The sequence below is a fragment of the Salmo salar genome, chromosome ssa07 (assembly GCF_905237065.1).
Source record: "Salmo salar chromosome ssa07, Ssal_v3.1, whole genome shotgun sequence".
Taxonomy (NCBI): Eukaryota; Metazoa; Chordata; class Actinopteri; order Salmoniformes; family Salmonidae; genus Salmo; species Salmo salar.
The window spans coordinates 40249499-40264761 of NC_059448.1; the positions used below are offsets into that span (position 1 = coordinate 40249499).

The 15263-nt window shown below is 42.5% G+C and overlaps 1 protein-coding gene across 1 annotated transcript in view; it reads right to left on the reverse strand.

Annotated features, from left to right (window-relative positions):
* The window catches only part of LOC106609192 (conserved oligomeric Golgi complex subunit 5), a 100602-nt gene that overhangs the window by 43984 nt on the left and 41355 nt on the right, over positions 1-15263 (reverse strand). The window contains exon 7 of the mRNA XM_014207707.2: positions 963-1093. Within this exon, the coding sequence (XP_014063182.1) occupies positions 963-1093 (131 nt within the window). The remainder of the gene's footprint in view (positions 1-962; positions 1094-15263) is intronic.

Sequence of the window (15263 nt, forward strand, 5' to 3'; positions counted from 1 at the left end):
TACACTACATAATGAAACAATCTCTAGTGAGTTAGCGTTGAGGGTGGCTTGACTATTATTGGCATAAATGCAGAAAAACTGCGTTATGCCAGTGTTCCAGGTATGATATAAATACAGGGCTGAGGCCAATCGAGGTCGGACCAGGCGAGGACAGTGTTATTTTAGCTGCCGAGCGGTGCAGTGAGGGTCAGTATCAGAGATGTATTACATTCAGAGCCTTGACCGACTGCAGGGCGTGTTTCCCCGATAGCCGTACAGGGGGGTGGACCCTGGCCTCCAACTCAAGGCTTCCTCTCTAATATAATGTGAGTTTCCTGCAAATCAGTTCTTATTAATAGTACTGTGGCCAACCTGCTCGCTGGGGTATGGGCTGATAAATTATACACTTAACCTTGGAGAACTCCTAACATTTCCAGTAAACATTTTCAATAGAAGGTTAATATTGATTCGACTCTATTTAAAAAGCATTCTCTCCAGTATCCGTTCAGTGAATCTAAAAGTAGATGTTAAATCTGAAACTGTACACTGACCAATGGAATGAGAGAAGTACAGATACAGAGAGAGGTAGAGGTAGAGGTAGAGAGAGAGAAGGGGTAGAGAGAGAGTGGGGGTAGAGAGAGAGGGAAGAGAGATTGAGAGAGAGAGAGAGAGAGAGAGGGGAGAAGAGAGAGAGGTAGAGACAGATCAGTGATGACCATCTGGTCCTCACAGTGAGGTGTGCTGTAGGCAAAGCCATCTCAGTGGGCGTCGGCGCTGGAACTCAGCGCCAGCTGGGCCCCACCGGGTCATATATTACCTAACTGACACCCATCTTTGGCCTGCTTGTTTGAGCCTACAGTGAATTCTCGTTTTGGCCAAACGGCAAAAAAAAATATGTGAGTCACCTTTCAGGAAATGTGTACGAGTGATAACTAGGAACGAAGTTATCCACATTATCTTTGTAGACTGTGTGTGTGTCCTACCTGTATCTCCATGCCCTGCTCCAGCAGTCTCTTGGCTTGGTTCTCCACCTCCAGTCTGGCTCTGCTGATCAGCAGCAAGTCATTCTCTATCACGTCTATACCAGACAGATCCACCCCCTGGGACAGGTAGTCTGGAGAGAGGGAGAAGAGGGTGTTAGAGGGGGTGTGTGTGTGTGTGTGTGTGTGTGTGTGTGTGTGTGTGTGTGTGTGTGTGTGTGTGTGCGCGCATGCATATGTACACCTTCAGACATTTGCCTGAGATCTAGAAAAACACCCTTCGACATTTGACAATATAACATTTGGCATTCAGTGTGATTTATTTTCATTTCGACAGAAAACCAGCCTCCCACAATACAGCCTCCCACAATACAGCCTCCCACAATACAGCCTCCCACAATACAGCCTCCTACAGTATTGGAGAGTGAAGGTCAAAGGGAAAAGGTGACAGGCACACAGCTGTTGACATAGAAAACAGGTGGAACTGCAGTCAATAGGAAAGGTAGCAGTACATGTTGACTTTTAAACATGCGTGTGTATATTAGTGTGTGTGTGTGTGTGTCAGCCAGATGTTCTATGCAGATGGGTTGATCCAATTAACCCCTTTAACCCCTTGCTAACATTCATTAAGACCTTCCCATGGCTGACACAAACATCTTCAGTCCCTTCTACAACCTATTGTGTTAAAAACAATATACAGTTGTATCTTTAAAAACTCTGTCACAAAAAGAAATGTGAACCAGCGACACAGGTGGGGAAAGCTAAGCTACCATTTCAGTGCAATCCAAAGGAGAGTGCAGGCAGCCAGATAAAAAATCTGAAATAGCTTTTATGTCTGTTTGTCTAGACTCCCTGCTCTGCGCTGAGCGCTGTGCTCCCCAGTGAGAGCAGTCAGTCAGCAGACTGGCCAGGGAGAAGAGCTTGGACAGCAGAATATCTAATCCAAAGAAAATCCACTCACAGACAACTAAAATTCACATCCCTAGTATGCTGGGCCCTGTGTGTGTGTGCGCGCGTCAGGCATGGAGTGCGTGTGGGGCAGCCCCCAGGGACGGCCCTGGGCATTAGCGACATAGGCGGTCGATCCCCCCCGCAACAAAAACAAGTATATATTAGTATATTTTTTTTTGGGGGGGGGGGGGACGACTAAGTCAAGGTTTCAATTTACTGTTGAGCATTAGAATAATAGAATACACAAGGTGCAATTTCGAAATGTAGTTGTGCATCAGCGAATTTGCTCCTGTTATGTCAGTCACTCAATTATCTGGGTAGACTAACTTACCAACGGAGTCATTTATTTTGGTACTGTCCATATGTAGCTTGTTTTTGGTCACAGGTCCAGGAATTACTGAAGAATTGCAACATTTACCTGGAGCTAACTCTACTGATAACACTGCTGGGTGATTTGAAAAATCTTAGTAAATTGATCAGTAATATAATAATACTTTCAGCAACAACAAAGCATTTCACAATCTGTAGAAACTATGAGAATAGAAAGGTTCAGAACTGTTGTGAAACATCACACACAGAACAGTTGAAAAATATATGGCAAATAGAAATCCAATATGGATGGTGTTAAGCGATAGATGAGATGGGGTTGAATGGAGCTGAAGGGTGGGACCAATAACAACAAGATAACTCATGTAAAATATCCTGAGTCCGTAAAATGTATATAGGTTCAGAACTTTTGTGAAACATCACAAATAAAAATATATGGCAAATGAAATAAAACTGGATGGAATAGAGGGGAAAGGTTGAAGGTAGTAGAAGGACAGGACCAAAAACAAACAAAATATAACTATTGTAAAATATACTGTGTCCGTAAAATGTATATAGTATGTATAATCTGGAAGTAGAAGCCTACGTGTTGTTGTCCTTTAGTTTACTCCAATTAGGGGCTAGTAGAAAATACATTTTTTAAAGATATGTATGTATGTATGTATGTATGTATGTATGTATGTATGTATGTATGTATGTATGCATGTATGCATGTATGTATGTATGCATGTATGTATGGACACCTAGTCATTCAAGGGTTTTTCCTTATTTTTCGTATTTTCTACATTGTAGAATAATTGTGAAGACATCAAAACTATGAAATAACACATATGGAATCATGTAGTAACCAAAAAAGTGTTAAACAAATCAAAATATATTTTGTATTTGAGGTTCTTCAAAGTAGCTACCCTTTGCCTTGATGACAGTTTTGCACACTCTTGGCATTCTCTCAACAGCTCAAATAAGCAAAGAGAAATGACAGTCCATCATTACTTTAAGACATGAAGGTCAGTCAATCCGGAAAATGTAAAGAACTTTGAAAGTTTCTTCAAGTGCGGTTGCAAAACCATCAAGCGCTATGATGAAGCTGGCTCTCATGTGGACCGCCACAGAAAGGAAGGGCGGGGGGGAAACCTCACGGGCAAAACATTTTCGTACGCCAACCCCCCACCCTACAACCAAATATCGCCTAGGGCCCCCAAAAGGCTAGGGCCGGCCCAGGCAGCCCCTCAGATAACCATACCCTTCTGAGGGGCTAAGGGTATGGTTAAGAATTCTCATTTGTTGAGAAAGGCTGGTCAGAAAATGCTGTACTTCCATCCTTTCTAGCTTGGCCACTGGCCAGGTAGTGACGGCTAGCAAGGTCCTCTTTGGCAGTGGCATGGCACTGCTTGCACCATGATGTGCATGTTGTTGGCTTCTTGTGGTGCCTCTACACTGGGCCCTCGGTCTGTGTTGTGCCATTGCACTGGAAATCGGTTACCTCAGAGGAAGTGGAGGCTACTGATTCAACATCAAATCAGCCTGTCTCATCGTCGGCCATATTTATCTGCACTGAGCAGACCCGTCTAAACCACAGCATTACACTAAAAACAACTCCAACTGTGACCTTGGAAACACAATTTAGTCATTACAAGGTACAAGGGGAGAAAGGGACTTCTGATAAGAAACATTAGCTATGACTCAATATGGCCGACTGGAAGCTCTCTAGGACGGGAGAGGAACGCTGAAATGATTTCACAAAACATGTAATTCACTTCACAGCTGATAAGGAGGAGGAGGCGACAAATAGAGAGAGCGATTGTTATTGTCCAGAGAGCCAAGCCTCCATTTTAAAATTAGAAAGGAGGGATGAGAAAGAGAGAAAGCGAGAGAGAGAGAGAGAGAGAGAGAGGGGGATGGACAATTTCTTGGGATAGCCTTCCAAATAAGCTTTGTAAATTCCCTTCTGCTATATATGCCTCAGCTCTCTGGCTCCATCAATATGTGAACCTCTTAAAAGGTCTTCACAAGAACACAATACAGCAAGAGCAATGGTGAATCCTCTTGTTTCACTTTCAAAAGGGAATGGAGAAAGCCTGCAAGTAACATCCAACGCAACGACGGCGAATTCTGCAGATATTGTGTGAAATGACATTTGAACGGTCCACATTTCCAGAGTAAATGCAACCATGCAGGACACCATAGTGTGACAGTGAACGTATAGGCTACTACTAAAATAATACAGGTTTGAAAGCCATTTAGAGAGTCAATGTTGCGGTAAAGCATGCAGTAAATGTTAGTTTGGATGGCTGGTATAGACAATCACAGCACACGGTTTTAAGTGCGTGCATAAAGCTGAAGAGAACAGCTCTAACCCTGGCGCAGTCAGAGTCATTATTGTGACAATGACATACTCACTCAGACAGGAGCACTATTGAATAAAAATAATTTTCCCTTATGTAACCCAGAGACGGGGTTAAAACTGGTGCACTGTTTAGGGACTAGAGACGTATTATCATTGTTGTCTCTGCCTGTGATTGTACAGACTGTAACAACTGTACCATGAGTTCTCATTGGTTCCATACACTGAGCATTTCCCTTCTATTGTCTGTCTGTCAGATGGACGAGAGGATAGAGAATGTGTTTGTAAGTCATTGGGCCGGGAACGCCAAAAATCCACACACAAGGGGACACGAGGATTAGAGGAGAGAATGGGCAGAGAGAGACTAGACAGGGACTGGGTACAGTAGGAGTCAGCCTCTCTCCTAATGTTTATTTTTTAAACCAGGTTTCTGAGAACCAGTTTCAGAGTGGAGGGCTAAAATAGCTCTGCAGTCATTATATCTGGACACCAGGGACACAGGGGCTACATAGAACCCGTTTCCACACTTGTTTGAGTGTAACTGCTAGCATAAACCTCAGTGTGAATTTGCTGCCAAAGCCGAGATGTGAAATAGACAAAGAGGAATCAGATAAGATAGAGAGATGTTTAAATGTTTATTTGCCAAGCAGAGCATGTGTTTGTTTGTGTGTGAGTGTGTGTGTGTGTGTACAGTATGTGTGTGCGTGTGACCTCCGCGCTGCTTGAAGGTCACCCCCAGTGTTTATTGGCACTCAGTCCTTTCCCAGGACTTCCCAACGCCTCTCAGACAGCAACACATAAGCACATGCTCCCTCCACAGCAACAGGAAGAGTGTGTGTGTGTGTGTGTGTGTGTAGAGAGAGAGGGGTGGCTTGCACACCCTCCCAGTGGGACAGTGAACAACAGGAAGAGACAAGCTCCAGCTCCATGGTCCACAGAGGGGCCTAGTGAACAAAATACAACCCCAGGAGAGAACACTGTGTGGGGGAGACAGGGCTGACCTTCCTCCCTAGAGACTAGATGGATGGAGGGTGTGATTACCACACAACACGAAGGACAGTGAGTGTTTACGGTTTACACCAATGATGGCTCTGGAATTATCATCAGATCACACCAGCCAGTTTATCACACTATCCCCATGTTTTATTAAGAGGGAAACACACAACTATGTTTCATAGGTCTTTCAGTGAAGAGATTTCAACGGTGTTCACCTTGGCCAAATATATGCACGTACGGAGACATACGGAGACATAGCCAGCCTGCTACAGGATGACCCCTGAACTCAGATGACCACTGACCACTGACCGCACACAGAATACACTAAAATCATCTCTCTCAGTATAGGGCTATGAGTGAGGGGGAGAAGAGAGGGATGAAATGGAGGAGAGAAAAGACACTCAAGAGGTGAAAGGGACATGAGGTACTGTGATTAACACATAGTGACATAATCTAAGAACACTCTGCTATCCTGTCCGTCATCACTAAAACGGGCAGACTGGGTGAGTTCATCAAAGATGGTCAGTCAATGAGGTCATCACAGAGAGCCCAGGTCATCCGTGTTGTTATCAGTGGTGTGACATCAGTGAGGTTTAATGATTCAGAATGGAGTAACGCTGGTGTGTGTGTGTGTGTGTGTGTGTGTGTGTGTGTGTGTGTGTGTGTGTGTGTGTGCACGCATTTGTGTGTGTGTCTGTCAAAAAGGAAGGCGTAGCAGGTGGCGTGGTGGTAATGGGGTGGTTTTTAAGCCAATTTCCTGCAATTCCACAAATTTCTCCATGGAGCTGAGAGACATTTTTGCAGTTTCAGAGGAAATTTCCTGCAATTCTACACATTTTGTCATGGCGCTGAGATAAAATCTTGCAGTTTTAAAGCACATTTTCTGCAATTCTATATATTCTGCAATGGAGCTGAGAGAAAATGTTGCCATTTAAAAAAAAAATCCTACAATTCTATGCATTTTGCCATGGCTAATGTGTTATTTTTCTCAAACATAATAACAAAATCAATACTGCTGAATTCATTGTTTTTGGCATTTTAAATTATTCCAGACTGTCTAGCCTAGCTTGTATTTTGGTGATTGTTAGTTCTCAATGATCATATTATTAAAAAAAGATAGGTCCATTATCTTTTCTACATACTTTATATCTGCTTTTAGTTGTTGAAGTTTACACAAAGGATTTTGATTATTATAATTGTTTCACCGTTTGGTCCCGCCCAAGCATTTTCTATGCAGAAAAATCCCTGACTGTCTGAATTCTTATGTCATTTACTGGAGTTTGATCAGGTTCCAGTCACTGTCTGCTCAGTCACCTCATCCCTCGCTCGTTCTCTCTTTCTCCTCCAGTTGCAGACTACACAATGAGCCCAGACAGGCTGTTTCTGCCCCATTAGCTCTTGCCATGGTGCACTGATCTACAGCCTCAACACAGATAGTCAATATGGCTGGAGCTGGGCAGACACACACTGATCTAGACCCACAGCGAGTGCACAGTGGACTCGTCAGCAGTGACAGGCTCTGGCACGGCTACTCTTTCATCCCACTCTCTCTCTCTCTTCCCTCTCGCTCTTTGCACACATACACACACAAAAGTTGAAATGGGGAAAAGGTAGAGAAACCCAAGCAAACAGCAACCTGTAGGGGCATCAGGAGACAGGGTTGGATATGGGATTGCAATATTAATACCAGCATCAAACATTTATGGGCATTCTCTCCTCCAAGCAGAGAAGTTGAAAATTATTTGTGTGTGCGCGCGTGTGTGTGTGTGTGTGTGTGTTAGGGCTGCACAATTAATAGAATTCACATAAAAACCGCAAGAGATCCATGATGCATGTTATATTTTGAAACGTCACTCAGAACACTCATGTAACGTCCGCTTTTATAGTTTACTCCGTTTGTCAGTTTACATGCTGCTCTGTTAGGACAAATGCAGTCAACAGATTGTACCAAACAGGAACGATGCTGCTTTTCACTTTGTTTCTTAATATACACTACCGTTCAAAAGTTTGGGGTCACTTAGAAATGTCCTTGTTTTTTAAAGAAAAGCACATTTTTTGTCCATTAAAATAACATCAAATTGATCAGAAATACAGTGTAGACATTGTTAATGCCACTCCTGTGTTCCAATGATCATTTAGCCTTTTAAAATGATAAAAACTTGGATTAGCTAACACAACGTGCCATTGGAACACAGGAGTGATGGTTGCTTATAATGGGCCTCTGTATGCCCATGTAGATATTCCATTAAAAATCAGCCGTTTCCAGCTACAATAGTCATTTACAACATTAACAATGTGTACACTGTATTTCTGATCAATTTTATTTTATTTTAATGAAGAAAAAAAAAGTGCTTTTCTTTAAAAAAAACAAAAAAACATTTCTAAATGACCCCAAACTTTTGAACGGTAGTGTAAATCATTTTATTTTTTATGATTCCAACAGTTGTCCAAGTGTTTTGATCTATATCGCAAACGCAATATTTGGCCAAAAACAATTTGCAATGACATTTTTTGTGCATATCGTGCAGCTCTAGCGTGTGTGTGTTTGCATTGTACAGTTCACCACTTCTAATTTTTGTAGGTTACTAATGATGGTCATTAGTAACCTACAAAACTTGCTAAGTGCCTGGTACTCAACACTCTATTGTCCCTCTAATCACTCTGACATCAATGCAAATGTGATCAGAAATCTAATCAAACACTTCCTGAGAGCCCATGAGCTCATATTGCTAGTGGTTGTATTAATTTGGGATCTATCCCATCCCACAACTGTCCCAGACTATGTTTGGAATATTTCCTTCTCGCACAGAATATAATAGGTCGACTTTTATACTATGGGGGATAGTAGATTGACATAGGCTAGTGCTTTTGCTGTTCGTTAGGCCAACACATCTTGTTGGCTGATGAAAAGTAAAATGTGGACAGTTCTTCCAATATGCACCTCGGAATTGGATAAGGCGCGCGCAGTTGCATCCCCGATGTGTCCGTCTTCACTTGTAGCCTGTAAGAAAGACCAGATCACGTGACGGAGAGCCATTTGAGTGAGAGGTGTCATGTCTTTGGCTATGCCGGATTAAGTGATATGACATGCTATTCTATAAAATCATTTCTCTGTAAGTAATATTACCTGATTAAGCTAATCAGGTAAATGTAATTAACAAGAAAGTCGGGGAACCACAAAATAATGTTTATAGAGCTGTTATCTTCCGAATAAACAGCTGGTTACACAAAGAAAGGGGGTTGGGTTTTGAATGAAAGAGCAGGAAGACTGAGGAACAAAAAGATTTTGTGTCTCTATCGGGCCGTAGTCAGCTATGCTATCGTAAATACAGTATCTTATGCATTCTAAATAGCTGCCCATTTGAAAAAAGAAAATGCAATAAATATTTACTCTGAGTTGCGCTTCGGTAGAATGGTCGTAGAAAGAAGGCGGGGTGGTCCAGCATGGATCTCTGGTCCTCTGAAGAATGTCTAGTGGTGAACTGGAGCATGGTAGAATGGATACTCCGTCCGTCCTTTCCTAGCCCACGTTTAACGGGCGGAGAGGGTATCACTTATTTAGTGAATAAAAGTTAAAAGTTCATACCAAGTTGCCATACTTTTATGCTCATGCTATATTCTGGCTGGTATAGTCGAAATTCATCCTTCCGGCGTGTAGGTCATCACCTTCACGTTGAGATTTGATGCAAATTTCGTTAGGTTCCTGTCGTTCAACCAGAGCTCACGCTGAGGTTGGCTTAGTTATGTAGGTAATCGGACCGCAAGTCCGCACGTCCTTGGAACAGAAAGTTGCATTTTCGTCAACGGGTTTATATAGTGGTGAAAGAAGGGCGTGTTTCATAGTTTACAACCAATGTCTGTTCACTTGGGCGGGGCCTCTGAGTGAGCGGAGTTCCTCTATGACAAACCGTTCTCTCATTTAAGAAGCTAAAATTACATTTCATCTTTTCACAAATAGTTTCATATTTAAACACGTAAAATTGCACAACAATTCCATGTGAATCTGATAACTACAATGTGTCGACTTTCCAAGATACAGTTTGTCATCCTGTCATTAGTAGTAATGTCTCAGACAACAACTGATCTGAGATCATTTTCATTAAGTACCAACGCATATTTTCAACTGGTTGGATTACCGAAATATGGTTCCGTTTCCCACCTTTCGATGTTACCAGGCTCTATGTTACAAAGGCTTTACAAGAGTCAACTCTATAAAGTAGAGAGAGAGAAAAGAGGAAAGGTATTTATGGGGGTCATAAACCTCCCCCAACAGGCCAACATCATGACAGTGGTGCTTTGGAGCATGCAGCCGGGAGAGTAGAATAATAATGATAATATTCAGCCCAAGGGCACAACGGCCACTGGCCACAAAAGGCATGTTTTTTCAGGGGGCATTACGGCCACACAAAGAGACGCCGCAGGGAAATTGGAAGCATTATCAAGTGCTTGTCAAATTGTGAATGAGAAACTAATGCAGTGTGTACAGCCTGTGCAAAAAAACAAAGCAGAGCTCATGCCTTTCATGCAACTTTTTTCAAATCATCATTAGAGTCTCATCATGCAGCCTTACAATGTATTAAAAATCAAAACATATATCCAACTTTTTTAGAACTAAAGTTACATTAATAACTCTAAATTAAGCATATAGGAATACCTATTTCTTTGTTAACCGCTCAACACAGAATAGCCGCATGTGCGCACTCCCTCAAATCGCTGGGAGAAAATATCCTTCCTATTTTATTCAGCTATGTTCAATTATATTCTTCATACTATAAAATAATGCCATGAAAAAGTTAAGCAAATCTTGTCTGCAAAATGAATTGGTGTAGCCCACAGCCATATCAGGGCTTAACATAATGACAACTCAGAGTATGTTATTCTGTTCTTCTGAAATACACTACATTTTCTTCAAATAATGTTTCCTTAGACCTGTCTAAAATAAATAATGGATTTATTGTGATGGTGTAAGCTATACTAGAGTTGTGGTTGTCATGAAATTTAGTCAGCCGGTGATTGTCAAGCAAATAACTGTCATGGTAATTGACTGTTAATTAGCATAAACACATTTAGCATCTCCTGTCTTCCACGCATAGCCTCCAAGCCACTGATGCAGACCTTTAGTAACATCTACATTTTAAAAAGTCTGTATTAGACTTGGAAGACAGGAGATGCTAAATGTGTTTATGCTAATTAACAGTCAATTACCATGACAGTTATTTGCTTGACAATTACCGGCTGACTAAATTTCATGACCACCACAGCCCTAGATGTGACACTTGGCATTCAGGCCAAATAGTTTAATCTTGGTTTCATCATACCGGAGAATCTTGTTTCTCATGGTCTGAGAGTCCTTTAGGAAGCCTTTTGGCAAACTCGGTCATGTGCCTTGTGGCTTCCCTCTGGCCACTCTACCATAAAGGCCTCTGGCCACTCTACCATAAAGGGTTCTCCCATCTCCACAGAGGAACTCTGGAGCTCTGTCAGAGTGACCATCGGGTTCTTGGTCACCTCCCTGACCAAGGCTCTTCTGCCCCGATCGCTCAGTTTTTTTATTTCATACATTTTAGAATAAGGCTGTAACGTGACAAAATGTGGAAAAAGTCAAGGGGTCTGAATACTTTGTGAATGCACTATATATTCCCTACAGGCTGCATCTAATCTAACCTGGTCATGTTGCCTGATATTCTTCATAAATTAGCGAACTCCTTTGTCATTCAAAGTGTCATTTGGCATTAAAATCAACAAAAGAGTAAGATAAAACAAGCAAATCTGACAACCAGGCTAGTGTGACTAATGGATTGGGGGCAATTATGTGTGTCCTATCAGACAGGTGTATAATACCTGATGATTGGCCAAAATCCCCTAGGGTTCACCTACCTTTACCATCGGCACAGTTGCCGAGCCCGGTCTTCAAGAGAGTGCAAACACACAGACTGGCATGGCGACAAAGAGAGGGAGAAAGACACAAAAAGGGAGTGTGTGTGTGTGTGTGTGTGTGTGTGTGTGTGTGTGTGTGTGTGTGTGTGTGAGAGAGAGAGAGAGAGAGGAGGGGGGAGAAAGAGAGCGACAGAGAGAATTTTGAATTTAAAAATCGACCTTTGGCACAATTCCGAGATGTAGTGACACCAGCACCAGCGGAAAACCAGCGGAAAACACCCTCCGAAGAACCATATGTGCTCTGATGCCTCGGAGTTGAGAGAGACAGACAGCTCCTCTTTCATTTTGCCATTTCCTGGCAAAATATGACATCATTATCCTCTGCCTGACATTGACATCCCAATTTCAGTTCTGAAACCTAGCCAATCTGTGGAATGTGAATCCTAATGACAGTGTTCCAGAGCTTATGTGGAGAAAATAGCCATTACTGAACACAGGCTTGAAAGCTGCATCTTGATGGGTGTCATGTCTATCTGTGGAGCTAGTGCTCCTCTCCACCCTCTCCGAGTTGGGCATCTCCGGCGCGGCCCACGCTTGGATTGCGTCCTACCTGACAGGTCGCTCCTACCAGGTGGCGTGGCGAGAATCTGTCTCCGCACCATGCGCTCTCACCACTGGTGTCCCCCAGGGCTCTGTTCTAGGCCCTCTCCTATTCTCGCTATACACCAAGTCACTTGGCTCTGTCATATCCTCACATGGTCTCTCCTATCATTGCTATGCAGACGACACACAATTAATCTTCTCCTTTCCCCCTTCTGATAACCAGGCGGCGAATCGCATCTCTGCATGTCTGTCAGACATATCAGTGTGGATGACGGATCACCAGCTCAAGCTGAACCTCGGCAAGACGGAGCTGCTCTTCCTCCCGGGGAAGGACTGCCCGTTCCATGATCTCGCCATCACGGTTGACAACTCCCTTGTGTCCTCCTCCCAGAGTGCTAAGAACCTTGGCGTGATCCTGGACAACACCCTGTCGTTCTCCACTAACATCAAGGCGGTGACCCGATCCTGTAGGTTCATGCTCTACAACATTCGCAGAGTACGACCCTGCCTCACACAGGAAGCGGCGCAGGTCGAGTCAATCACCACCTTCCGGAGACACCTGAAACCCCACCTCTTTAAGGAATACCTAGGATAGGATAAAGTAATCCTTCTAACCCCCCCCCTTAAAATATTTAGATGCACTATTGTAAAGTGGTTGTTCCACTGGATATCATAAGGTGAATGCACCATTTTGTAAGTCGCTCTGGATAAGAGCGTCTGCTAAATGACTTAAATGTAAATGTAAATGTAGTGCCACTGAGGCTACAGACACACTAGAGTAGTGGGCTACAGGCCTACCAAAACTGGCCAGCGAGTGATAACAATACTGCAAAATCATTAGGAATTCAGCTAAAATAAATAATACTATTTAGGAAATCTGTTTGCAAGTATTCCCAGAAATAAAGAAAGAGACGTGATCGTGCCTCAATGTAATCAAAGAATGAAATTGTCATTTTGAAATACAAATTTAAATTTCTTGGGCTTAGTTATGTCAATTTGCAATGAACATTAGAATTGCAGTGTACATTATAATACATGATTATAATTATGTTCCGGCCCCCCAGGCTGAATCTACCTGCCTACCCCTGCACTAGAGAGACAATACTACACTGAATTAAACACTGCACAAAGCTAACGAAAGGATGAAATGAGGGACCTGTTACACGAGACCCATCAGAGGAAGGAGAAGTAAAGAGAGAAAGGGAGAATAGGGAAAGAGAGTAGAGGTCGACCAATTAATCGGAATGGCCGATTAATTAGGGCCGATTTCAAGTTTTCCTAACAATCGGTAATCTGCATTTTTGGACACCAATCATGGCCGATTACATTTCACTCCACGAGGAGACTGCGTGGTAGGCTGACTACCTGTTATGCGAGTGCAGCAAGGAGCCAAGGTAAGGTGCTAGCTAGCATTAAACGCATCTTATAAAAAACAATCAATCAATCTTAACATAGTCACTAGTTAACTACACATGGTTGATGATATTACTAGTTTATCTAGATTGTCCTGCGTTGCATATAATCGATGCGGTGCCTGTTACTTTATCATTGAATCACAGCCTACTTTGCAGCCTACTTCACAGCCTAAAAAAGCACTGTCGTTGCACCAATGTGTACCTAACCATAAACATCAACGCCTTTCTTAAAATCAATACACAAGTCAATATTTTTAAACCTGCATATTTAGTTAATATTGCCTGCTAACATGAATTTCTTTTAACTAGGGAAATTGTGTCACTTCTCTTGCGTTCTGTGCAACAGAGTCAGGGTATTTGCAGCAGTTTGGGCCACCTGGCTCGTTGCAAACTTTGTGAAGACTATTTCTTCCTAACAAAGACAGCCAACTTTGCCAAATGGGGGATGATTTAACAAAAGCACAATCGCTGCACGAATGTACCTAACCATAAACATCAATGCCTATACACAGAAGTATATATTTTTTAAACCTCTATATTTAGTTAAAAGAAATTCATGTTAGCAGGCAATATTAAACTAGGGAAATTGTTTCACTTCTTTTGCGTTAATTGCATGCAGAGTCAGGGTATATGCAACAGTTTGGGCCGCCTGGCTCGCTGCGAACTAATTTGCCAGAATGTTACGTAAGTATGACTTAACATTGAAGGTTGTGCAATGTAACAGCAATATTTAGACTTATGGATGCCACCCGTTAGATAAAATACGGAACGGTTCCGTATTTCACTGAAAGAATAAACGTTTTGTTTTCGAAATTATAGTTTAAAAATTTTACCATATTAATGACCTAAGGCTTGTATTTCTGTGTGTTATTATATTATAATTAAGTCTATGATTTGATAGAGCAGTCTGACTGAGCGGTGGTAGGCAGCAGCAAGCTCGTAAGCATTCATTCAAACAGCACTTTACTGCGTTTGCCAGCAGCTCTTCTGTTTGACTTCAAGCCTATCAACTCCCGAGATTAGGCTGGTAATACTATAGTACCTATTAGAACATCTAATAGTCAAAGGTATATGAAATACAAATGGTATAGAGAGAAATAGTCCTAAAATAACTATAACCTAAAACTTCTTACCTGGGAATATTGAAGACTCATGTTAGCAAGGAACCTAAACGTTAGCTTTTTTACATGGCACATATTGCACTTTTACTTTCTTCTCCAACACTTTGTTTTTGCATTATTTAAACCAAATTGAACATGTTTCATTATTTGATCATATTACTCCAGTGCTAGCCTCCCTACACTGGCTTCCTGTTAAGGCAAGGGCTGATTTCAAGGTTTTACTGCTAACCTACAAAGCATTACATGGGCTTGCTCCTACTTATCTTTCCGATTTGGTCCTGCCGTACATACCTACACGTACGCTACGGTCACAAGACGCAGGCCTCCTAATTGTCCCTAGAATTTCTAAGCAAACAGCTGGAGGCAGGGCTTTCTCCTATAGAGCTCCATTTTTATGGAATGGTCTGCCTACCCATGTGAGAGACCTCTCAACCTTTAAGTCTTTACTGAAGACTCATCTGTTCAGTAGGTCCTATGATTGAGTGTAGTCTGGCCCAGGAGTGTGAAGGTGAACGGAAAGGCTCTGGAGCAACAAACCGCCCTTGCTGTTTCTGCCTGGCCGGTTCCCCTCTCTCCACTGGGATTCTCTGCCTCTAACCCTATTACAGGGGCTGAGTCACTGGCTTACTGGTGTTCTTCCATGCCGTCCCTAGGAGGGGTGCGTCACTTG